General features: G+C 36.8%; 1 protein-coding gene across 3 annotated transcripts in view; it reads right to left on the bottom strand.

Moving 5' to 3' along the window:
- Positions 1–24,380, bottom strand: part of LOC144956959 (lysine-specific histone demethylase 1B-like) — a 50,832-nt gene that overhangs the window by 4,482 nt on the left and 21,970 nt on the right. For 2 of the 3 annotated variants that reach the window (XR_013642049.1, XM_078887809.1), the window contains exons 7-17: positions 22,215–22,362; positions 21,562–21,749; positions 20,252–20,425; positions 19,795–19,869; positions 18,426–18,545; positions 12,783–12,954; positions 10,845–10,903; positions 6,819–7,019; positions 4,878–4,982; positions 2,997–3,113; positions 1,908–2,036 (exon numbers count right to left, since the gene is read on the bottom strand). Coding sequence is in view for 2 of the 3 variants with exons in the window: in XM_078887809.1 (XP_078743935.1) it covers positions 1,908–2,036; positions 2,997–3,113; positions 4,878–4,982; positions 6,819–7,019; positions 10,845–10,903; positions 12,783–12,954; positions 18,426–18,545; positions 19,795–19,869; positions 20,252–20,425; positions 21,562–21,749; positions 22,215–22,362 (1,488 nt within the window). In the remaining variant the exon portion in view is untranslated. Of the gene's footprint in view, positions 1–1,907; positions 2,037–2,996; positions 3,114–4,877; positions 4,983–6,818; positions 7,035–10,844; positions 10,904–12,782; positions 12,955–18,425; positions 18,546–19,794; positions 19,870–20,251; positions 20,426–21,561; positions 21,750–22,214; positions 22,363–24,380 lie in introns of all 3 variants that reach the window. The other variant, XM_078887808.1, reaches the window with a different exon arrangement.

Here is a 24,380-nt window from a genome sequence, read left to right as displayed (position 1 = left end):
TGTCAGTGACGTATAGATTTAGACAAATAGAGGAATAGAAAAAATAAATAGATTCAGATGCAATGAATGAATTAAATAAAATTTCCTATCTTCATCTCATGAGAAAATATGTGTCCTTGGTGAAGACACTTTATACATAATACACCAATTTATTCAGGTGTGAATGAGCGCCTATCTTTAGGGCAGTATAAACAAGATATTGAAAGAGTGCTACTAAAAAGAACACACAGACAAATTCTTTTTAAAACCTAATGAATGACTTGCATTGTATAGAATGAACAGATGGTTCAATATGTGGGGGGGGGGGGGGGGGGGGGGGGGGAAACCACACACAAAATAAAATAAATTAATTTTAAATAAAATTTCTTACATTCATCTCATGGGGAAATGTGTGTCCTTGTTGAAAGCACTTTATACATGATCCATTACTTTGCTTGTTTTGTTTTGTTTTTAATGGTTTTACAGCGCTTGCAACATATTTAGGTCATTACAAGGAAAAAAATATCATCTCCCAAAGCTCTAACTAAACATTTGACTGTTTCCCTCCCAGCTAGGGTATCCGGCCAGGGCCTGGACAAAACCAAGTAAACTCATTCCAAGACAAGGACAGAAAGCATGTTGGAAAACAAATATAGGGGGATAGAAGATGCAGTAAGTGCCTCCCCACCCAGATACATACACTACTTTATTCAGATGTGAATGGATACCTCACTAAAACCTGTATCAGATATTGAAAGAGTGTGACTACTAAAAACAACACACAAAAAAAGCACCCAGTATTGGTATCGTATTGTATAGAATGAGAAACTGGTTCCAAATGTGGGGGGAAAATAATACAACACACAATAAAATGAATTACACATTGTAAAATTGTGGAAATCAACACATAAATGTATTTCTTTCACTCGATAAAGTTAAATGTAATGCCATCATGTGACACTGGTATCACGTCGGAATGATTTGGAGGAAAAGAAAGAGAGTTTAAAGTCAAATGGATCAGAATTGGGAAAATTAGGTTGTTTTAAAAAAAATTATAATTTATCAAAACTGACTACTCTCAATACAGTTGAGATGACGTCAGGGCTATAGAAAGGTCCTGAGAACCGATTGACAGCCAAGACATCAAACATCTGTGTCTTGGAGAGAAAAGGCTTCAAAGATTGCTAGCTCATGTCTTTTTAGTCCTTCAGAGCCGGAGTTTATCCTGGATAATTGCTTGCCATCCTTTGGATAGGAAACTAATCTATCGCAAAGTACTTTCTGCCAGAGCTATCAGAACAGGCTACTGAATCACTGTGGGTGAACAGGGTGGGGGGGTCAGAAAAATCTCAATTGCACCCGGGATCGATCTCGGTCCCTTTGCTTGTGAAGCGAGTGCTCTACCAACTGAGCCATTGGGACCCTCAGCCTTTAAGAAATTGGAGCTTACTTTGTCATACTTTGGACACATCAAGAGACACATTACGGACACATCAAGAGACACATTACGGACACATCAAGAGACACATTACAATAGAAAAGCTTTGCATAGAGGGTGCCTGCAAAGGGCAGGAGGAGCAGAGAGAGGCCAAGGAGAAGGTGGCCTAAAACATTGCGAAATGGATGGGGAGAATAATCATTGAGACAGGATGTATGGCACAGATGCAAACCAGAAAGGAGTTCTGTTGAACTGTTTGGGAGGCTATGTCCAACATGGATTCGTTTTAAAGAAGAAGAAGAAGAAGAAGAAGAAGAAGAAGAAGAAGAAGAAGAAGAAGAAGAAGAAGAAGAAGAAGAAGAAGAAGAAGAAGAAGAAGAAGAAGAAGAAGCAGCTGCAGCTATTTAAATTTTCTAATGAAAGTATCCAATTCATCCAGACACAATAACGTTTTGTGACGATTAGTCACAAGTAAAGCTATACCGGATACCTTGAGAGTAGAGATTCCTTGAAAGATATTAAACACCCCGTGATGACTGTCGTCTAAGGGAACTCGGCCAAACATCCGAACACCAGGACATGACTGAGACCAGAAGTTCTCTGGGAATCGCAATGCAACCTGAAAGAAAGAATAAACACAAATAAGCTGCTTGAAAAAAAAAAAAAAAGTGAATTGGCTAATTTAAAAAAAAAAAAAAGAAAAAAAGAAAAGAGCTTTATATAGCGCAATATCCACTAAATGTGCTCAAGGCACTTTACAAGGGGTCCGGGGTCAACAGCAACATTTAACATGTAGGATGGGACATGCTGCCTGTTAGGCGATACTACAATTTTTCGGACGAAGGCACCGCTGTTAACGGCCAGGTACTTAATTTACACCCGAGTACAATGAGAGAATGTGAGTAAAGAGCCTTTTCCAAGGACTCAACTATGCGCCGAGCGCGAGGCTCGAACCCAGGACCTTCAGGTCCGAAAGCGAATGTCATACCACTAGACCACATAGCCGCACAATAAATAATAAACACAAATATGCTGCTTGGAAAAAAAAATGAATTGGCTACTTTAGTTCAAATAATCATTTTTACCTCACTATGAAGAATTTAAAAAATTGTCAATAATTTCTTTAAGACTAGAAAAAAAAAAATATGCTAAAAAACTAAAAATTCCTGGCAAAAAATAAATGAATACAATTTAAAAAAAATAAAAATCTAAAATTTAAAAAAATATATATAAACATGAGCTGACAGCCCTGTATTGTTTAGACCTTAATTTTTGTCCTCTACTACCCCCATCTCCACTACTTCATCATTCTTTACTATCAACATCATCACATCAACTCACTCATTCCTAGAGATTTTTGCTACTTTTCAAAATTGGAGAAAAAATGTATTAAAAAATGAGCATGTACATAGATGGTTTTATTCAACTGTCATTAACATACAAAAACTAAAAACAATAGCTTTGATACTATGCCTATATTTTGTCTCAGAAAATGTAATAAATAGGAATGGGGTATAACCCGGGCAAACTATGGATATAGTCGGTGTTAGGGTTGAGTGAGTTAATAGAAAACACATACCATTTCCACTTGTCCAGATCCCATTTCCTCTATGGCAAGTCTTTTCTCAGATGGCAGCTCTGGTTGAAATTGAATGTTGCCATTCTTTAAAACACCTAACGGTAACGTCATGATCACCTGGAATTTTTAAAAATTGTAGTTAATGAAGTTTAATAGCGTATAAAATACTTTTAGGTCATTTCTTTATAGATGTTGTGCACTTGGATAAGAAACTAACAATATTATTGTCATCCGGAAATATAACAGACCAACATACAAAACTATGTGTAACCTTGAATGTTTACACTCTAGTTAAAACAGTTTAGTGAAAATTACTCATAAACATGGATGGCAAAAATCAATAACAAAGACCTGAGTGACATCAATTTCATTCTATCTATAGTCTGGTTAATACAGTTTGGTGAGAATTACTTATAAACATGTATAGCAAAAAAAACAATAACAAAGACCTGAGTGTTGTTAACTTCGTTCCATCTAATTGAGCTTTTATATAGTGCAATATCCACTAAATGTGCTCAAAGCGCTTTACAAGGGGTCCCTGACCAACAGCAACACGTAACATGTAGAACGAAACATGACGCCTGTTAGGCGATATTACAATTTTTTCGGACAGAGACAACGTTGTTAACGGTCAGGTACTCATTTTACACCTGAGTATGGTGAGAGAATGTGAGTAAAGTCTTTTCCAAGGACTCAACTATGCGCCGAGTAAGGCTCGAACCCAGGACCTTCCGATCCGAAAGCGAGTGTCATACCACAAGACCACATACTATTGAAGTAAAGAAAGAAGGTGAAAAGCCCACAAAACAGATAAAAGGATTGAGAGTTCATTAGTTCACTAGCACAACAACACTCAATGATCTTTGCTTGTAACCTGAAGATAAAAGGATTGAGAGTTCATTAGTTCACTAGCACAACAACGCTCAATGATCTTTGCTTGTAACCTCAAGATAAAAGGATTGGGAGTTCATTAGTTCACTAGCACAACAACGCTCAACGATCTTTACTTGTAACCTCAAGATAAAAGGATTGGGAGTTCATTAGTTCACTAGCACAACAACGCTCAACGATCTTTACTTGTAACCTCAAGATAAAAGAATGAGTCCTGGGGAGTCTCTCCAATGACTAGACTGTGACACAGACGAGTGGAGATCTTTTACACGTCAGTGTGTGTAAAAGGCGGTAAGTAAGTAAGTACCCTATGATCAGAAGAAGCACTTGAGGGAAAAGACATTAAAAAAAAAAAAAAGAAAAAAAAAAAAGATCAGTTTAGGGTAGAGTCCAGTGACAATCTTTTAAATCAGGCCCAGTGAGCCGGAGTGTATTGTATCCATGTTTCTATAGCATGAAATGGACACAAACCATTGCTTGCTACTCTTGGGACAGGACACTTGTCGCTATCACAAAGTACTTTCCACCAGATCTAACAGACCTAACTACCCAATCACTGCTGGGTGGGGGTCAGATAAAGAATCTCGACTGCACCGGGGATCGATCTAGGCCCCCCTTGATTGTGAAGCGAGAGCTCTACCAACTGAGCTACCAGGACCCTGGATAGGTCAACGTAAATTCAAACTGCACAGATTCCAACCTTTTTCATGTGAACCAAATTGCTAGGAAAGTCATTTGTGACCCCTCGTCTCAAAACGGTATTAAGTCGGGATGATTAAAATGCTGAAAATGGAATTTGTAGCCAGAAATATCATCTTTAAGTTGAGTTTATATGCTTTATAGACGAGAAGAAATATCATATTTTACTGTGCTAAATACCAACGTTTCATATTTTTGGCCAGTTTAACTATAATTTGACTTTTTAGCATCTGGTCCATCCCGACATAATACCGTTTTGAGACGAGGGGTCACATTTATCTCTCAACAAACCTTGTTCGCCTTGAATTCTTGACCATCTTCAGTCTTCACCGAGACCTCATCATTATCACTACCACTATCTCCACCACCATGGCTTTTGTAGTCTATACTCGTCACCTAGTAAAGACAAAATAAAAAAATAAAAAATCAATAAATAAATAAATCAATCAATTAATGCTATGCCTTTAGGTAAAATACTCACAACATCTGCTAGCCACATAATAACGTACCAACACACAAAAATTATGTAAGACTTAATATTGATAGAATTTAGTGAGAAGTAATCTAAAAAGGAAGAGTGAAAATAGGAATGATTCCGCCAAAAGCGGAAGGGTTGGCAGGTATGTTTAACATGTATCTTAATGGTGACACAAACAACAATGAGGTGTCTATATGCTCATATCAAGTTCACATTTTATAGAATAACCCTTCCGATCCGAAAGCCAGTGTCATACCACTAGAGCACATAGCCGCACAAAGAGATCAGAAATTTTTGTTTGTTTGTATGTTGCTTTAGGTCTCTTCCAACACAATTGAGGTTATATGAGAGACTGCTGAAACAAAAAAACAAGCAATCTAACAAAAATAGTACAAATGTCAATCAAAATCATAACCTAAAGATATCATAAGCTAAATTATAAATAGCCAAGAACAAACAGGCAGAAGATTTACAGAAAAAAAATATCCCCTGTCAAAAATACAATCACAAACCAAAGAAGCAGGATAGGCAAGTAAAGAGAAGAAGAAACAACATCACTATCGGATCGTACACCCATGCGAACATCATAGGTATATGATTCAAGGGTGATGCTCCCGTCCAACCACCCGCAGATCGGAAATTTAAAACCTTGACTGAAACCAAATCTGATCCTGATACCATTGCTGTCAGTCAAACTTGAGCTTTTATATAGAACAATGTCCACTAAATGTGCTCAAAGCATTTTACAAGGGGTCCCTAGCCAACAGCAATATCTAACATGTGGGATGCAACATGACGCATATTAAGCATATCACATTTTTTTCCCCCCAACAGAGACAATGCTGTTAAAAGCCAGGCACTCATTTTACACCTGAGTAGGGTGAAAAAAAATGTGAGTAAAAGGCATTTTCCAACAACTTTCAACTATGCATTGCCAAAAGCAGGACTCAAACCTAGAACCTTCCGAAGGCTAGCGTCATACCACAAGACCACATAGCTGTCGGGTGAATACTCCATAAACTTAGCTTCCCCTTGGGTAAGCATTAAATAGTAATAATAATAATAATAAAACACACTGTTGTTTGTTTGTTTTTAAGGGTTTCATGGCGCTTGCAACACATTTAGGTCATATCAGAGCCGATAAAAAGGAAGAAAATTGGATAGTGAAAAGATTCTAGATGTACAATAAAAAGGACTTGATGAAAAAGTAAAACAAGGGGAAAAGGTTCAAAAGGGGAACAGATGTGGATTCCAAGAGCACACTATCCGTGTACTTAGTTTGAAGTCACCCAAAAAGTCTCACCCAGACACCAGCACAAATCCTCACTAAGAGGAATAGACTCAAATGTTAACAAATCATATGTTAAGAATAAAACAAAATAACAGTACAAAACAGAGAGATGATTTACAAGGAAAAAAATATCATCTCCCAAAACTAACTATATATTTGACTGTTTCCCTCTCAGCCAGGGTATTCGGCCAGGGCCAGGACAAAACCAAGTAATCTCATTCCAAGACAAAGCGAGAAAGTAAGTTGGAAAACAGATACAGGGGGATAGAAGGCACAGTAAGTACCTCCCTGCCCACTATGGGAGGCCAGGAACCCCACCCAGAAACCAAGTAATCTCATTCCAAGACAAAGACAGAAAGCAAGTTGGAAAACAGATACAGGGGGATAGAAGACACAGTATGCACCTCCCTGCCCACCATGGGAGGTCAGAAACCCACCCAGATAAAACCCACTACCAACTAACCTCGTGCTTGTACCGTATATCTAAGCCACTGGCCAGCCTATCAAGGATGGGACCCATGCCTTCAGGGAAGACAACTTGCTTCCCGGCAAACTGGGGAAAGCTCTCGTTGTGGTCCCAGTGCAGGGAGGAAAGTCGATCCATCGAACAGCCGCAGGTGAACTCCAAGTTGCACACGTAGAACTGCAAGATCCGCTGCTCCTCCTGCGAAAAGACACCCTTTTTTACACGATGATTTCATCATGAAGGGTTTGAGAGGGACAAGGGAAGAGTTTTTTTTGGGATGAGACAGGGTGGGATCGCAACCATTGACCAAAGCAACACGTGCAGTAAAAGTGAAATAAAGAGATAAATATATATATATATATATATATATATATATATATATATATATATATATATATATATATATATATATATATATATATATATATATATATATTGAATCGTGTTTGATACAAATATGGTACGAAAAGTGCTCGACATGTAGTAATGGAGCGAATTATTATTTTTCAAAATATTTACCACAATGTTTGAGACAGTCTACATTAATGTTTCAGGCTTAATTTGCCATCGTCAGGACTGAGTTGTTTTGTTGACTGTTGTTGTTTCTTGAAGTGGTTCCGGTTTAAACTTTAATATATATGAAAGATGAAGAATTTATTGCAATTATCTTTGTTTATTTAAAAAAAACAATAAAAAATATTTAAAAAACACAAACATGCTTTTTGGTTCTGGCACAGGCTCTAATCTGCTCCAACAAAATTGTATTTCATTCCATCAAACACCATCGAAAAGTGTTGATAATATTATTGTCTTTGGTCGAGTCATAAAGCCAAGCAAAGCCACAAAAAGCAAATGAAACCACATTGAAGCGATAAGCTGACAATATAAATCATCACACCACCACACAATATATGATTATGACGTCATTTACAACTAGCATTATCAAGACTATAGTTACTATTTCTACAACTACCAACTACTTCTATAATGGGAAAGCATAAGTCGTAACGTCACACCTTCCTCTCATATGGTTCCAAAATCATTGGAAGTGTGTAACCAGTCCCCAGGATGATGAACAATGAAGAGGTTCCATTCAATCATAAGGTGGTATAACTATTTTAGCAGGGTGTATGTATAGGCAGACTCTTATGGTTACAGGGTGTACAAGAGTGACACATAATTGTGGAACCTGGGGCCTCACAAAAAAAGAACTTAGAAAGTCTCGATTTATACCACTGCAAACAATTACGTCGCGTAATCGGAACCTATTGGCCAGAGACAATTACAAATAAAAAATAAAATTAAGCACTGTTTCCTTATGGGACAACGTGGCTCAGCAGTATGGTCTTTGCTTCGTACCCGAAAGTACAGAGTTTGACTATCCGCTGCGTTGGGTGGCCTTGAGCAAGTCACCTAGCCTTAGCTCACTTTGCGGCGCTGCACTGCGGCTGACGCCTGGGTTATTCCAGTCTTCCCTTGAAATAGACCCTAGAGAAAAATTTCCCCTATGGGATGAAGAAAGGGAATATTTCTTTATTATTTCATGTTATGTTATGTTCATTTTTTAAATTGGCAATATTTAGGGAAGACATAATAAAAGACCAGTTTTACCAGCTGTGCATTATTTGGCTAAAATAAAAAAAAAAGAAAGAAAAAATTTCAAAATATTTTTTTTTTAAAGCATATTAAAAATCATCAACATATTCTGTAATCTTTGTCAAGTGCTTTTAGTGGTGCGACTTATACAAAATACAAAGCTCACAAAAACAAAAAAAAGTTCTCAAAATCTGTGTGGTTGGTTTTATCAAGCAAGTTAAAGAAAAAAGAATTTCAAGCAAACACAAAAGTCAGACTCAATGCGATTTATGAAATTCTAAGGCTTTAAATGTACCGGACCATAGAGCATTTCACTTTTGTGCATGTTTCACATGTGCGTTGGTTTTTGTTGCTTCCCAACTATTAGAGACTTTAGCAAACCACTTTATTATGGTTAAAGGTTATATAGACCTGTTTACTTTAAAATTAAAAAAAAAGAAGTAATTTTTTGGAGATAAAAATTGTAGTCGCTATAGTTAATTTAGTAAATCCAAAATTTAACCTCACAAGGATTAAATAATATTTCAAAATGATTGAGTTATAAAGCCTGGCATCAACTTTCATTTTCAATAAGCTTTAATGACTTAGAGACGCCCATAAAGTTCTGAAATTGGAGCCAAAATTTCGTAATACTACGAATTTTTCATCACACTAAGCAGGTCTGTGAAAGTAAAATCATGCACCCATCTTTAATGGTTAATTAACTTTAAACATTAAAAAAATTTTTTGCAATGCAGTCTAATCATTACAGATGAAATTATCCCATTGCTTATAATAATAAATTAGGAAGAAAACATTTACTTATCTTCCATTCTGCCAAAAACAGGGAACAGTTTAAAATTTAAAACTAAAAATGTGAAAAATATTAATGAATTTAAAAATGATCTTGATAGGGAACTTTTTGCTTTAAAATACAAATAAGACTAAGCATTCATTATATTATGTCAATAATAAGAATGGATGTTATTTTTTCTTTTGTTTTCTATGCTTTTCATTGTTTTGTTGTTTTACCCTTTTGATATTTTCATCTCAAAGCACATACAATGAGTTATGTCCAATACATCGTTACTTATGTTTTAAGGACGTTTAAGAAACACTACGTCCATTTGAAAGCCACATTATTGATATGTAATTAAAAAAATTAAAAAATACAAGCTGTGCAGACCAGAAATAGAAGCATAATGGTAATGCGGGGAAGGATGAATGAAATAGGGAAGGGGTGGTGGGCGTGATCTGAAGAACAAGAACTCTAAAGAAATAATCATGGACCAGAACGCATGGATCATGCATTGAATTCATCTACCCCCCTTAGAAGAGAAGCAAAATGGAAGAGTAAAATTGGGAAGGATGAAAAAGGGAAAAAGGGAAAAAGGGAAGGGGTGGTGGGGTGCTCTAAAGACCTCTAATAAAGAAACAATCATGGATCATTAGAACACATGGATCATGCAATGAAATCTCCCCCTCCCCCCCCCCCCCCCCTCAAAAAAAAAAAAAGCAGAATATCATACTTAAGGAAACAAGAAAATAGTCCTTCAAAGCCAAAAAAATAATAATTGAGCTTTCATATAGTGCAATATCCACTAAATGTGCTCAAAGCGCTTAACAAGGGGTCCCTGACCAACAGCAACATGTAACATGTAGAACGAGAGTCTGTTAGATTTGGTGGAAAGTACTTTGCGATAGACTAGTGTCCTATACAAAGGATAGAAAGCAATAGCTATTGTCCATTTCACGCTATAGAAACTGGAATAAACTCTGGCTCCATTGGCCGAATGAAGGACTTTAAAAAATTTTATAATAGAAATTGAATGTCTCATTGTGGTCAAATATCCATTCAAAAATAAAATAAGAATTATAAAATAAAATATCTTTCACTATAACTATAAGCTTTGTTGTAAAATCTGAATCAGACGGGAAAATACTAGTACAACAAAATTTGGCATCCAAAAATTACATTTACCAATAATCTCTCCATAATTAACAGGTCTGAGCATGTCTCTCTAGACAAACTGAGAAAATCACACACCAGTTTTGGGCTTACTTCACATACAGATGGGACGCAGGTCGATCCCCGAGTGATGTCGAGATTTTTTCCCAACACCCTTGTCCACCTAGCAGTGATTGGGTAGCTGGGTCTGTTAGGTCTGGTGGAAAATTCTTTGTGATAGACTAGTGTCCTATCCATAGGGCATCAAGCAATTGCTATTCTCCGTCTAACCTTATCTCTGGCTCCACGAGCCTTACAGTTCTGAAGGAACTACTTGAAACTTATGACAGACATACAAGCTAATTACCTCACATGATCAACGACACAGGTAAAAAAAAAAAAAATTATGGTTACAAATCTCATTCTTTCAGGATGCCTCTCTATAATTTGAAGATATTTCCAAAAATGAACATTTGTACAACTAAGGACTAAGGACTCACATCATTGAAATATTGCCGACTTTCCCGGATAAACCCATCATGGAATTCTTTGAACTTATCTGTGGAAAGAAAAATGAGGAAAACATTTTTAAAATGTTATTTTCAATTATCTTTACTGGAAAATTTGTCCTTTGGGTCTATGTACTTCAAGGAAAGAGTGAAGTTAAACGCCAGCTTGGGACTCTTCTAAACTTCTAAGGGCTAACCCACAACAGAGACTGACTCTGATGACCCAGCACTGCCATCTTCCAGATGAGGACATTGGGAACGGACAAAATACTAAGAATAAAGAGAAGAGCCACTAAACCTACTCATACCAAGCACCCGACGTTCTCTGCCGTTTTTTTTTTTTTCGAGCTTGGTATGGATAGGTCTAACGTTTCTTCTTTTTATTCTTAGTATTTTGTCCGTGCCTGACTGACGTCTTTATCCGGAAGATCGTAGAGGACGGCAGTGCTGGGTCGTCAGAGTCAGTCTCCGGTGTGGGTTGTCCTAAGGCATTTTTATGTACCGAAGAAAAGAAAAGATTTAATACAGCCTGAAAAGATTAAGAGTTTTAGAGTTTGACGCAACACCAATAAGTCATGGGTGCCTAGAAAAAAAAGAAAGACAAATTGGAACAGTTTATTGATGCTATGCATTTCTGTAAAATACTCACAACATCCACCGGCCAAATTTAACTTACCAAAACACACCAATGGTTGTAACCTTTTACATTTATAGTCCGATTGACATCATTTTATGACAGCTTTTCACAAAACAAGCAGACTAAAAATAATAACAAAGAGCTGAGTGACGTCATCTTCGTTCCTTCTATTAAAGTATATCCCAGCTTCATCCAACCAACAGCATGGGATCCTCAGATAGTTCATTATACAAGAAAACATTCATTCAGAGAGATGGTTTACAAGGATAAAAATATCTCTTACAAAAAAAAAAAACCCACACACACAAACAAACACATATCCCTTCTCATCCAACCTTTTACCTCTAAGTCAACAGCAAAACCGATTTACCTAACCCTATGACAAGGACATAGCTACAGAGACAGGGACAACGAACAAGGGGGAATTGATGGATAGTCACTACCAACAGAACAGCCATTCCAATGGAAGCAAGCATTTGTTATGGTCTTTTTAACAATAGAGAAGCATGGATAATGTTTTTGTTTTTTGTTTTTAAGGGTTTTACGGCGCTTGCAACACATTAAGGTCATATCAGCGCCAGGAAAAAGGAAGAAAATGGGATAGTAAAATGTTCTAGAATTACAATAAAGCATCCAAGAAAAGGGAAGACAAAGGGGAATTGGTTCAAATACGAAATAGATGTAGATTCCAAGAGCACACTATCAAAGTACTTAGTTTGAGATCACTAAAAGTCTCATCCAGACACAAGCACAGGTCCCCACTAAGAGGAACACACTCAAATGTTTTACAAATCTTTTATAATATAAAGAAAGCATAATTCAGTGCATAACAGAGAGATGATTTACAATGAAAAAAATATCATCTCCCAAAACTAACTATACATTCGACTGTTTCCCTCTCAGCCAGGGCATCTGGCCAGGACCAGGACAAAACCAAGTAATCTCATTCTAAGACAAAGACAGAAAGCATGTTGGAAAACAGATATAAGGGGATAGAAGACACAGTATGTACCCCCCTGCCCACTATGGGAGGAAGCATGGATAAAAACTCTCAGGTTCTAGAGATGGTATGAAGCTGACATCACTCAGGTCTTTGTTTTTGCTTTTTGCCATCCGCGTTTAAGAATAATTCTCACTACAACCGTATTAACCAGACTATAAACGTTCAAGGTTACACATAGTTTTCCGTGCTGGTCCATTATACTTCCGGATGGCAAAGTTGTGAGCTTCTAATCTTAGCCAAGCTCATACTATCTATAGGACGATGACTTTTCAACAAAAATACTACTTACCTGCTAAGCTAACATCTTGCTCTCTCCCCCTCTCCTTTCTCCAGTCAGACACAATGTCCAGAATAGCGTTGTAGTGAAACTCAATCCGCCTGTCCATCTTTGCATCCACCATCTTGCCATTGCTGGTCATCAACTGACATGACCCCTTCAAAGACTGGACCGGTACGTCCGTCTACACAGAATAAAATAAATTTTTAAAATAAAATAAATTCCCTTTATTCATCCCTAAGGGGAAATTTTTCTTTAGGGTCTATTCCAAGGGAAGACTAGAATAATAATAATAATAATAATAGATCTTTATTGTCCATAAATATGGCAATTTGTCATTTAGTTACACTTGTTATAATGTTAAACGATAACAAAGATTGAACAGATATTTCACTCCTACTTATTTTCTCTCTCTCTCTCTCTCTCTCTCTCTCTCTCTCTCTCTCTCTCTCTCTCTCTCTCTCTCTCTCTCTCTCTTTCTTTCTTTCACACGTGCGATATACACAACATAAACATATTCATTTCGTTTTCAATTTGTTACGATTGTGGCAATTCGACACCAAAAATTATCATCATTATCAATTGGTCAGTTAATCTTACATTAAATAAATTAATCAGTTAATAAGTCAACGAATCAATCCTTGGTTTTTCTGTACCATATGAAATATTCAAAATTTTTATTGCTGGTGGAACGAACGTTGATTTATACTTGTTAGTTCTACATTTAATCTGACAAAACCTTCTCCCAGATGGTAAAAGACTAAATTCATGGTATAAAATATGTTTTTTATTGTTGGTAATTGAGAATGCTTTCCTTTCTATTGCTTTTCCATGAATTCTTTCTACTCCATCAAGAGGATGGTTTATTATTTTTGATGCCTCTTTGATAGATTTTGAAATTTTTGATTTATCTTTAAGTCGGCATCCTCCAAACCATATGGTGCAGCCAAACGCAATTACACTTTTAATCAATGAGTCATAAACTCTTAACATAGTTTTCTTCCTTACTTGAAATGTTCTCAATTTCCTTAGGATGTATAATCTTTGGGCAACTTTCTTAGATATTATATTAATATGTTGAGAGAAATTGAGGGAACTATCAATGGTTATTCCTAAATATTTAAAATAGTCAACTATCTCAACATCATCTTTACCGATCGCCACACACTTTAAGTCGTTTTTATTTTTTACACCAAACACCTGTTCTTTCGTTTTTTCAACATTTAATTCAAGCTGATTTTGTTTACACCAATCGGTGAATATATTTATTTGTTTGAAATAATTCTTTTCGGTAACTTTATCTTTTAATAAGCCAAGAATAGCAGTATCATCTGCATATTTCACTATAAAACAATTTTCAAAGGATGGTCTGCAGTCGTTGGTGTATAAGATGTACAGGATTGGGGAACTCACACAGCCTTGGGGACATCCGTTCGACAACGTTCTTTTGTTGGAGATATGTTCACCCAATTTTACACATTGCGGTCTATGGGTCAGAAACTCTTTATACCATTTAATAAGGTAGTTTGAAATATCCATGCTGCACAACTTTTGAAGCAAAATATCTGTGTTCATGGCATTAAAAGCTGACGAAAAGTCGACAAACAGGATTCTGGCGTAATTCGAGGGCGTTTGGTCAAGGTGTTTCGAGATCAAATTTGTGGTGGTTAATAGTGCGTCTTCAACACTGAGATGTTGCTGGTATGCAAATTGGTACGGATCTAGCAATTTCAGGTCATAACATTTTTGTAGGAGCTCAGATTTTAAAATTTTTTCTAAACATTTCATTACAAGCGATGTAAGCGCCACTGGACGGAAGTCATTCAATACGGTCGGACAACGCTTTTTTGGAACTGGAACGACAATCGATGTTTTCCAAAGTACTGGCACTGATTGTTCATCGATTGACCTTTGAAAAAGTTTTGTATAAGGTATAGCCAGTTGTTGGTGACAGTTTTTCAAAATAGTTCCGGTAATGTTGTCTGGTCCTGGTGCTTTATGTTCTTTACATCTCCGGAAGAGGGAGCTTACGGTTTCTTCTTCAATATCTGGAGGTGGCTCATTGTCATTTGACAAACCGTTGTGAACAGGTGGGAGCCTGTCAAAACGACAGTAAAAATCATTTAATTTGTTGACATCAGTTTTCGTTTTTCCTTGTCGGAATGTTCGTTTCTTTTGGTCTACTCCTCCCATTTGTTTTATCATCTCCCATGCTTTCCTTGCGCAGCCCGATCTCAGTTGTCGCTCCATTTTATTTTTGTATTCAACCTTCTCTTCTTTTATTGTATTTCTGATCTCCTTTCCCTTTTCAAATTCTAGTTTAATGTCACCACTCATATAGGCAATTTTCTTTTCATTGAGTAAATATTTAAGTCGCTTTGTAACCCATGGCTTATTGTTAGGAAATATCTTAATTTCTTTTTTTTCCACGCATAAATCCACACAAAATGTAATATAACATGTCAAAGTTTTGGTCCATTCATCAATACTGTCACCTTCTACCATTAATGTCTCCCACTGAGTACAGTCAAAACAGCCGTTCAGTCGTTGGATTGCCTCTTGAGTCCAGATATGGCGATATACTACAGTTGGTTTCTCACTCTTTAATTTAGAGATGTACGTCGGTACTAGGTGAATGGTATTATGATCAGATGTGGCTATCGGTTGTTTTTGTAGCGCTTTGTAGGCGTTCTTTATATTGCTATAGCACAGATCAAGCGTGTTGTTTCCTCGTGTTTTGCAGGTGACGAACTGTTCTAGTCCAGCTATGGGCAGCTGACAATGATTAAAATCAACAATAATAAGTGGACTGTCCGGGTGACGTAGTAGTAATGACGATACATGCTCATTTATTAATTGGTATTAATTATTATTATTAAGTAGAATAACTCAGGCGTAAGCCACAGTGCAGTGCTGCAAAGTGAGCTAAGGCTCCGCTGAATGGACACATTTATAAGTATAAGTTTTAGAGGGTATTTCATTTTTAGATTACATCAGCACCAGCGTTAAAGTAAGATGACATGATTTAACATTTTTCTTTCTAGTTGACTGACACTCAAAAATGAAAGTGTTTGGAGATGCAGATAAAATACATAAATTAATAAATAAAATTCCCTTTTTTCATCTCCAAGGGGAAATTTTTCTTTATGGTCTATTCCAAGGAGAAGACTGGAATAGCGGATAGTCGAACTCGGTACCTTTCAGGTAAGAAGCAAAGACCGTACTGCTGAGCCACGCTGCCGCTGAATGGACACATTTATTGTATGAGTTTTAGAAAGTAATTCATTCATTTTTAGATACCAGCGTTAAAGTAAGATGACATGATTTGACCTTTTTCTTTTTAGTTGACTGACACTCAAAATTGAAAGTGTTTTGAGATGAAGGTAAGGGTTCACAGGGGGAAGTGTGGCTATGTGGTCGCTTTTGAATTGGAAGGTCCTGGGTTCGAGCCACGCTCGGCTCAGCACATAGTTGAGTCCTTGGAGAAGGCTCTTTACTCACATTCTCTAACCGTACTCAGATGAATACCTGGCCGTTTACAGCGTTGTCTCTGTCCGCCTATCAGGCATTATGTGGCGTTGATATGACCTTAATGTGTTGCTAGCGCCGTGAAACCCTAAAAAAAACAAAAAACAGGCATTATGTCACGTCCTACATGTTAAGAGTTGCTGTTGGCCTGGGACCCCTTGTAAAGCACTTTTTAGCACGTTTAGTGGATATGGCGATATATAAAAAAGCTCAATTTAAATATGTACCCTTGTGAAGAATATAATCATTACAGTGTCCCATCTATCAGGTAACCTCTGTGGTATAATGGTAACACGTCTGACTGGTAATCAAGAGGCATAATAAGATTTGATCCCAAATCGAGGCAGCCTGAGTTTTTGCGATGGTTTCTTTTCTTGCATTTTTCTTTCTTTGTCTGGCTGGCACTGTTTCATACACACTTTTTCAAATCTTTTTTCTTACAACAGTGCCTGCTCTCAAATTTGTTACATTATTATGGAGGGAAGAAAAAAAAAAATCCAATTTTGGCTTTAAAAACTTTAAAACTCTAATGTCACTGGTTCATAAATCTAATGTCATTGGTTCATAAATCTAATGTCACTGGTTCATAACTCTAAAGTCACTGGTTCATAAATCTAATGTCACTGGTTCATAAATCTAATGTCATTGGTTCATAAATCTAATGTCACTGGTTCATAAATCTAATGTCACTGGTTCATAACTCTAATGTCATTGGTTCATAAATCTAATGTCACTGGTTCATAAATCTAATGTCATTGGTTCATAAATCTAATGTCATTGGTTCATAAATCTAATGTCACTGGTTCATAACTCTAATGTCATTGGTTCATAAATCTAATGTCATTGGTTCATAAATCTAATGTCACTGGTTCATAAATCTAATGTCATTGGTTCATAAATCTAATCTCATTGGTTCATAAATCTAATGTCATTGGTTCATAAATCTAATGTCATTGGTTCATAAATCTAATGTCATTGGTTCATAAATCTAATGTCACTGGTTCATAAATCTAATGTCACTGGTTCATAAATCTAATGTCATTGGTTCATAAATCTAATGTCACTGGTTCATAACTCTAATGTCATTGGTTCATAAATCTAATGTCATTGGTTCATAAATCTAATGTCACTGGTTCATAAATCTAATGTCATTGGTTCATAAATCTAATGTCACTGGTTCATAAATCTAATGTCATTGGTTCATAAATCTAATGTCATTGGTTCATAAATCTAATGTCATTGGTTCATAAATCTAATGTCATTGGTTCATAAATCTAATGTCACTGGTTCATAAATCTAATGTCATTGGTTCATAAATCTAATTTCATTGGTTCATAAATCTAATGTCATTGGTTCATAAATCTAATGTCATTGGTTCATAAATCTAATGTCACTGGTTCATAAATCTAATGTCATTGGTTCATAAATCTAATGTCACTGGTTCATAAATCTAATGTCATTGGTTCATAAATCTAATGTCACTGGTTCATAAATCTAATGTCATTGGTTCATAAATCTAATGTCATTGGTCCATAAATCTAATGTCACTGGTTCATAGAATAATCAAATTGACATGGGTGACAAATCTGGGGGCAGTGTGGCTCAGCGGTATGGTCTTTGCATTGTACCCAAAAGGTACAGAGTTCGACTACCCGCCTCGTTGTGTGCCCATGAGCTAGTCACCTGGCCCAAGCTCACTTTGCAAACGCTGCACTGCGGCTGATGCCTGGGCTATTCCAATCTTTCCTTGGACAGTGCTGATGGTGACAAAAAGTGAAAATGTAGGAAAATGTTTAACGATTGCCTTTAAGCCCCATTTTTACTGCACTAAACCCCACTTTTAGAGCAATTGAGATGAAAGACTATCAGTGACACTCTAGCTAACTTCTGGAGAGTGGGAAACTGCACCTGTGTGTTCCACCACACATCAACTCTCTCATTGCTAGCACATTGTTTCGAGAAAATGTAATTTTAAAAAGGAGGAAATTCCTCCTCTGGACTCCAAAATCATGGATTTCGAGGAAAACCATCAGCACCAGCTAGGAATAGACCCTAAAGACAAATTTCCCCTTGAGGATGAATAAAAGGAATTTTATTTACTATTATCTATTTATATCCATCCTTTACCTGTAGAGCCATCAATGCTAAAGGATTATTGGCAACACCAGTAAGTACGTATCCGTTTGACCATTCTGGAGTCAATCCTAGCCTTCCTCCTATAGACTCTTTTGCTTCTAATACAGTCACCTGTGATAAAAAAAAAACATGGAGGAAAAAAAAATCAGAAATTTAAAAAAAAAAAGTTGTAAAAGTAATTGTCTAAGCAAAACTGTAATCATATTTTCAAGATAAATTTTGAAGTACAATAACAAAATGACTGCCTTTGTGAACATTATATATAAAAACAAATACATGAAAGCGAACAAGAAGTAATAATCTACTTCTATATCCCTCAACTTTCCGCTGTAGACGGCCAGGTACTCATTTTACACCTGAGTACAGTGAAAGAATGTGAGTAAAGAGTCATTTCCAAGGACTCGAACTCAGGACCTTCTGATCCGAAAGCGAGTGTCATACCACAAGACCACATAGCTGCACAAGACAGATTCTGAGAAGCAAGATTTGAAACTATGTTTAGGCATATGACACAATCACCTCACACTTTGATAAAAAATTTTTTTTTTTTTTAATTGAGGTTTTATATGACACAATATCTACCAACATCTGCTCAAAACGCTTTACAAGGGGTCCCAATACAACAGCAACAATTATCATGTAGATCAAGAATGACGGCTGTAAGGCCCCTACATTACAATTATTTTCAACAGAGACAATGCTGTTTACCGACCAGTTTCTCATTATATACATGAATAAAGTCAGAAAATGTGAGTAAATAAGCCTTTTTTAAAATCTCAACTTTTCATTGCCTAAAGGGACTCGAACCAGGGATACAACAATACCACTAAGCCACACACACACACACAATTTTTTTTTAAAATAAAAAATCCAACCAGAATTGAAAGTCCTGCAAAAAGGATCACAAAAACTGGTTGGATTTTTTATTAAAAAAAAAATTTGTGTGTGTGTGTGGCTTAGTGGTATTGTTGTATCCCGTTAAGCGCCGTTAAACACCTAAAAACAAACAAAAAACAAAACAAAACAAAAACATTTGCTGGAAATTCAACCATAAGTAGCACTAAGTAAGTAAGTAAAAGTAAGTCTATAATGCAACGTGCTCAAAGCGCTTTACAAGGGGTCCCTGACCAACAGCAACACGTAATATGTAGAACGAGACATGACGCCTGTTAGGCGATGTTACTAATTTTTTTTTCCGACAAAGACAACGCTGTTGACGGCCAGGTACTCATTTTAACCTGAGTATGGTGAGAAAATGTGAGTAAATAGTCTTTTCCAAGGACTCAACTATGCACCGAGCAAGGCTCGAACCCACGACCTTCCGATCCGAATAATATGTAGACTTGCAGGTTAGACTTACCCGATACCCATGGGAGAAAAGAGTGTGAGCAGCGGCTAAGCCACTCATTCCTGCTCCTATCACCAGCACAGAATCCTGCAGAAAAAAAAAATGAATGGAAAATATAACACAGAAATCAATAATGGAGGGTCTGGAACTTTCTGTTCCTGGAAGTGAGAACAAGTCATATCCTTCAGCGATTAAATCAAAACTGAATCGATTCATTTCTAAATCATTTTTTTAGTTCTACTACTAGAAGGGGGTTCCACTATTTAAAAATAAAACAAAACTATATTTCCCCTAAAAGTTTTGTTTACATACCAGAAGCTGACAAATTAAAAATATTAAATTTGAACAAATAAACACCCCCCCCCCCCCCTTTCCCATTGGTCATTCCCATAACACTTCAAATGATATAAAATACTGATTTGACAGCATCATTTACAACCCCCTAATTTCAAAATATTATTATACTTACCTGAGTATTTTCTATATGCGAGAGAAGTAAAGTGGGAGGGGAGACCAAACCCGCATTGATAACCTGAGTGTGTGTGAGGTAGTGAAGGATGTGAGTTAGTAACTCAATGCTGTAAATCCTGGCAAGTCCCCGGCAAAACACAAGACGCTGACACTTTTCCTTGGTCAACCACTCCTGTCAAAAATAAAGATGGTATGATTAAAAAAAAAAAATATCATTATAAATCATTAAGTTCGTAGAAAGCAAAAACAAAAAACAAAAAAAAAAAAAAAAAAAAAAATTGCTGCTCAATTAACAATATGTCAACCCTTGCCAGAGAATATTTTCATGGTGTCTACCCAAACACATTATGAGATTTCTGAATATTTTTTCGCCCAATGAGATGTTTTAAAAATACCTATGACTCATTATAAAGTATTGATAAATAGTATGCTGAAGCAACAACAGATGTAAGAGGAATAGAAAAAAAAATCATACTAGATAGAGCCACACTGAAGTAATTTTGACACCCCAAATTGGTAACATTATTTTTTTTTAAATCACCTTTCTTCCCATTATGAGGATTAGCCTACTATTTTTCCTGCAACTGATTAAGTGCTTTTTTTACCAGTCAAAATAACTAAAATCATATTATTCCTTTCCTCTTCTTATTATTAGAATAAATTGTTCAAGAAAGATGTTAGGGTTGGGGTCAGAGAAGACCTTAAATAAAATCAAAAACTGAACTGAAGTGTCTAGTTGTTATCATGAAAATATCATCTGACATCATAACAACTGTAAATCTCTTATCTGGAAAATCTATCTGTAATCGAGAGCTAGGAAACAGGGCAAGAAGATTAGAATTTCCCAATCAAATCGAAAGGGTTAGCAAATCTGCATTACCAACTTTGTCACTGGTCTTGTCCCCATAACAAGGTCCCTTTTCTCATTTTAGTCCATCTGTATTGAACAACATTCCACAGAGCATCCGAGAATCCAAATCATTGTCTGTTTTCAAGAAATCCTTGAAAACACTTCTTTTTTTATGTCATGTACTTAAAATATTGTTTTGTGTTGTAATTCAAAGTGCCAAGAGCCTCATTGTTGAGGATACTGTGCGCTCTATAAGAGTCTATTTTCATTATTATTTATTATTAAGATATAATAATGCATTACTGTTTGCATGACATTTGTTATTGGATGAGAAATCTGCTTGAGCCTTTATCAATCCTGGTGACTTTTAAGTCTTCATTTTTTACTTTCTTCAAGCTGCTATATTCATTTTAGCATATCAAATAAACAAAGATTTTGCTTTAACTCCGATAACAAACCTTGGGGTTGAGGGCCCACAACACAAGGACCAAGTTCCGAAGGCCCAAATAGAGATATGGGGCCTCCCGGGCAAGATCTGGAAAGGCCTCAATTTCTGGGACTGTCATCATGTCAGGGGTGAAGCCATTAGCATGGAGAGGGTGGTTGATATTGATAGGGAAAGGCTGCTGGTAGGGACTAAATTTATCTGGGGAATTAAGTTACAAATTCTAAAAATAGAATGAATATTGGAAACCAGATCTTTCCCTGGAAAAACTTGACAACAGAACAAAACAAAACAAAACAAAAAAAGCGAAAAAACGAGTTTCTATCTTCTTATAGTGCTATAACCAATTAACGTGCTCATAACGATTATGTCTACCCCACTACACCAAGAGGAATACACTCAAATGTTCACAAACCATAAATATAAACAAATCGAGAGAGAGATAGAGAGAGAGAGAGAAAGAGAGAGAGAGAGAGAGAGAGAGAGAGAGAGAGAGAGTGAGAGAGAGAGAGAGACAGAGAGAGAGAGAGAGAGAGAGAGAGAGAGGGAGAGAGAGACAAAGAGTGAGATAGATAGAGAGAGAGAGAGAGAGATCGAGAGAGAGAGAGAGAGAGAGAGAGAGAGAGTACATATCCAAGTAAAAAAATATAGTAAATAGAAGCAAACCTTTGTTTTTCTTTGATGATTCCAATGGACTGAGTCCAACACCTTCCGGATAGTAGGCATTCAAAAACTGGGCAGCAGGACAGTTCTGGAGGTAAGGTGTGTACCGACACATGGACAGCCATTTCTCAGTTGAGACCCACTCTACTCTCTGAGGAGATTACAATGTCATTCTTTAAATTTTAAAAAACTCCTGGCATGCGACAGTTGAAACCCACTCTACTCTCTGAGGAGATTACAATGTCATTCTTTAAATTTTAAAAAAGTCCTGGCATGCGACAGTTGAGACCCACTCTACTCTCTGAGGAGATTACAATGGCATTCTTTAAATTTAAAAAACCTCCTGGCCTGCGACAGTTGAAACCCACTCTACTCTCTGAGGAGATTACAATGTCATTCTTTAAATTTAAAAAACCTCCTGGCCTGCGACAGTTGAAACCCACTCTACTCTCTGAGGAGATTACAATGTCATTCTTTAAATTTAAAAAACCTCCTGGCCTGCGACAGTTGAAACCCACTCTACTCTCTGAGGAGATTACAATGTCATTCTTTAAATTTAAAAAACCTCCTGGCCTGCGACAGTTGAAACCCACTCTACTCTCTGAGGAGATTACAATGTCATTCTTTAAATTTAAAAAACCTCCTGGCCTGCGACAGTTGAAACCCACTCTACTCTCTGAGGAGATTACAATGTCATTCTTTAAATTTAAAAAACCTCCTGGCCTGCGACAGTTGAAACCCACTCTACTCTCTGAGGAGATTACAATGTCATTCTTTAAATTTAAAAAACCTCCTGGCCTGCGACAGTTGAAACCCACTCTACTCTCTGAGGAGATTACAATGTCATTCTTTAAATTTAAAAAACCTCCTGGCCTGCGACAGTTGAAACCCACTCTACTCTCTGAGGAGATTACAATGTCATTCTTTAAATTTAAAAAACCTCCTGGCCTGCGACAGTTGAAACCCACTCTACTCTCTGAGGAGATTACAATGGCATTCTTTAAATTTAAAAAACCTCCTGGCCTGCGACAGATGAAACCCACTCTACTCTCTGAGGAGATTACAATGTCATTCTTTAAATTTAAAAAACCTCCTGGCCTGCGACAGTTGAAACCCACTCTACTCTCTGAGGAGATTACAATGGCATTCTTTTAAATTTAAAAAACCTCCTGGCCTGCGACAGTTGAAACCCACTCTACTCTCTGAGGAGATTACAATGTCATTCTTTAAATTTAAAAAACCTCCTGGCCTGCGACAGTTGAAACCCACTCTACTCTCTGAGGAGATTACAATGTCATTCTTTAAATTTAAAAAACCTCCTGGCATGCGACAGTTGAGACCCACTCTACTCTCTGAGGAGATTACAATGTCATTCTTTAAATTTAAAAAACCTCCTGGCCTGCGACAGTTGAAACCCACTCTACTCTCTGAGGAGATTACAATGTCATTCTTTAAATTTAAAAAACCTCCTGGCCTGCGACAGTTGAAACCCACTCTACTCTCTGAGGAGATTACAATGTCATTCTTTAAATTTAAAAAACCTCCTGGCATGCGACAGTTGAGACCCACTCTACTCTCTGAGGAGATTACAATGTCATTCTTTAAATTTAAAAAACCTCCTGGCCTGCGACAGTTGAAACCCACTCTACTCTCTGAGGAGATTACAATGTCATTCTTTAAATTTAAAAAACCTCCTGGCCTGCGACAGTTGAAACCATCTACTCTTGAGGAGATTACAATGCATTCTTTAAATTTAAAAAAACCTCGGCCTGCGACAGTTGAAACCCACTCTATCTCTGAGGAGATTACAATGTCTTCTTTAAATTTAAAAAACCTCTGGCTGCGACAGTTGAACCATCTACTCTCTGAGGAGATTACAATGTCATTCTTAAATTTAAAAAACTCCTGGCCTGCGACAGTTGAAACCCACTCTACTCTCTGAGAGATACAATGTCATCTTTAATTAAAAAACCTCCTGGCCTGCGACAGTTGAACCACTCTACTCTCTGAGGAGATTACAATGTCATTCTTTAAATTTAAAAACCTCCTGGCCTGCGACAGTTGAACCCACTTACTCTCTGAGGAGATTACATGTCATCTTTAAATTTAAAAACTCCTGGCTGCGACAGTTGAAACCCACTTACTCTCTGAGGAGATTACATGCATTCT

Source organism: Berghia stephanieae, chromosome 11 (genome assembly GCF_034508935.2).
Source record: "Berghia stephanieae isolate SIO BIC M18660-M18661 chromosome 11, UCSD_Bste_1.3, whole genome shotgun sequence".
Lineage (NCBI taxonomy): Eukaryota > Metazoa > Mollusca > Gastropoda > Nudibranchia > Aeolidiidae > Berghia > Berghia stephanieae.
This window is presented reverse-complemented; position numbering and strand designations above follow the sequence as displayed.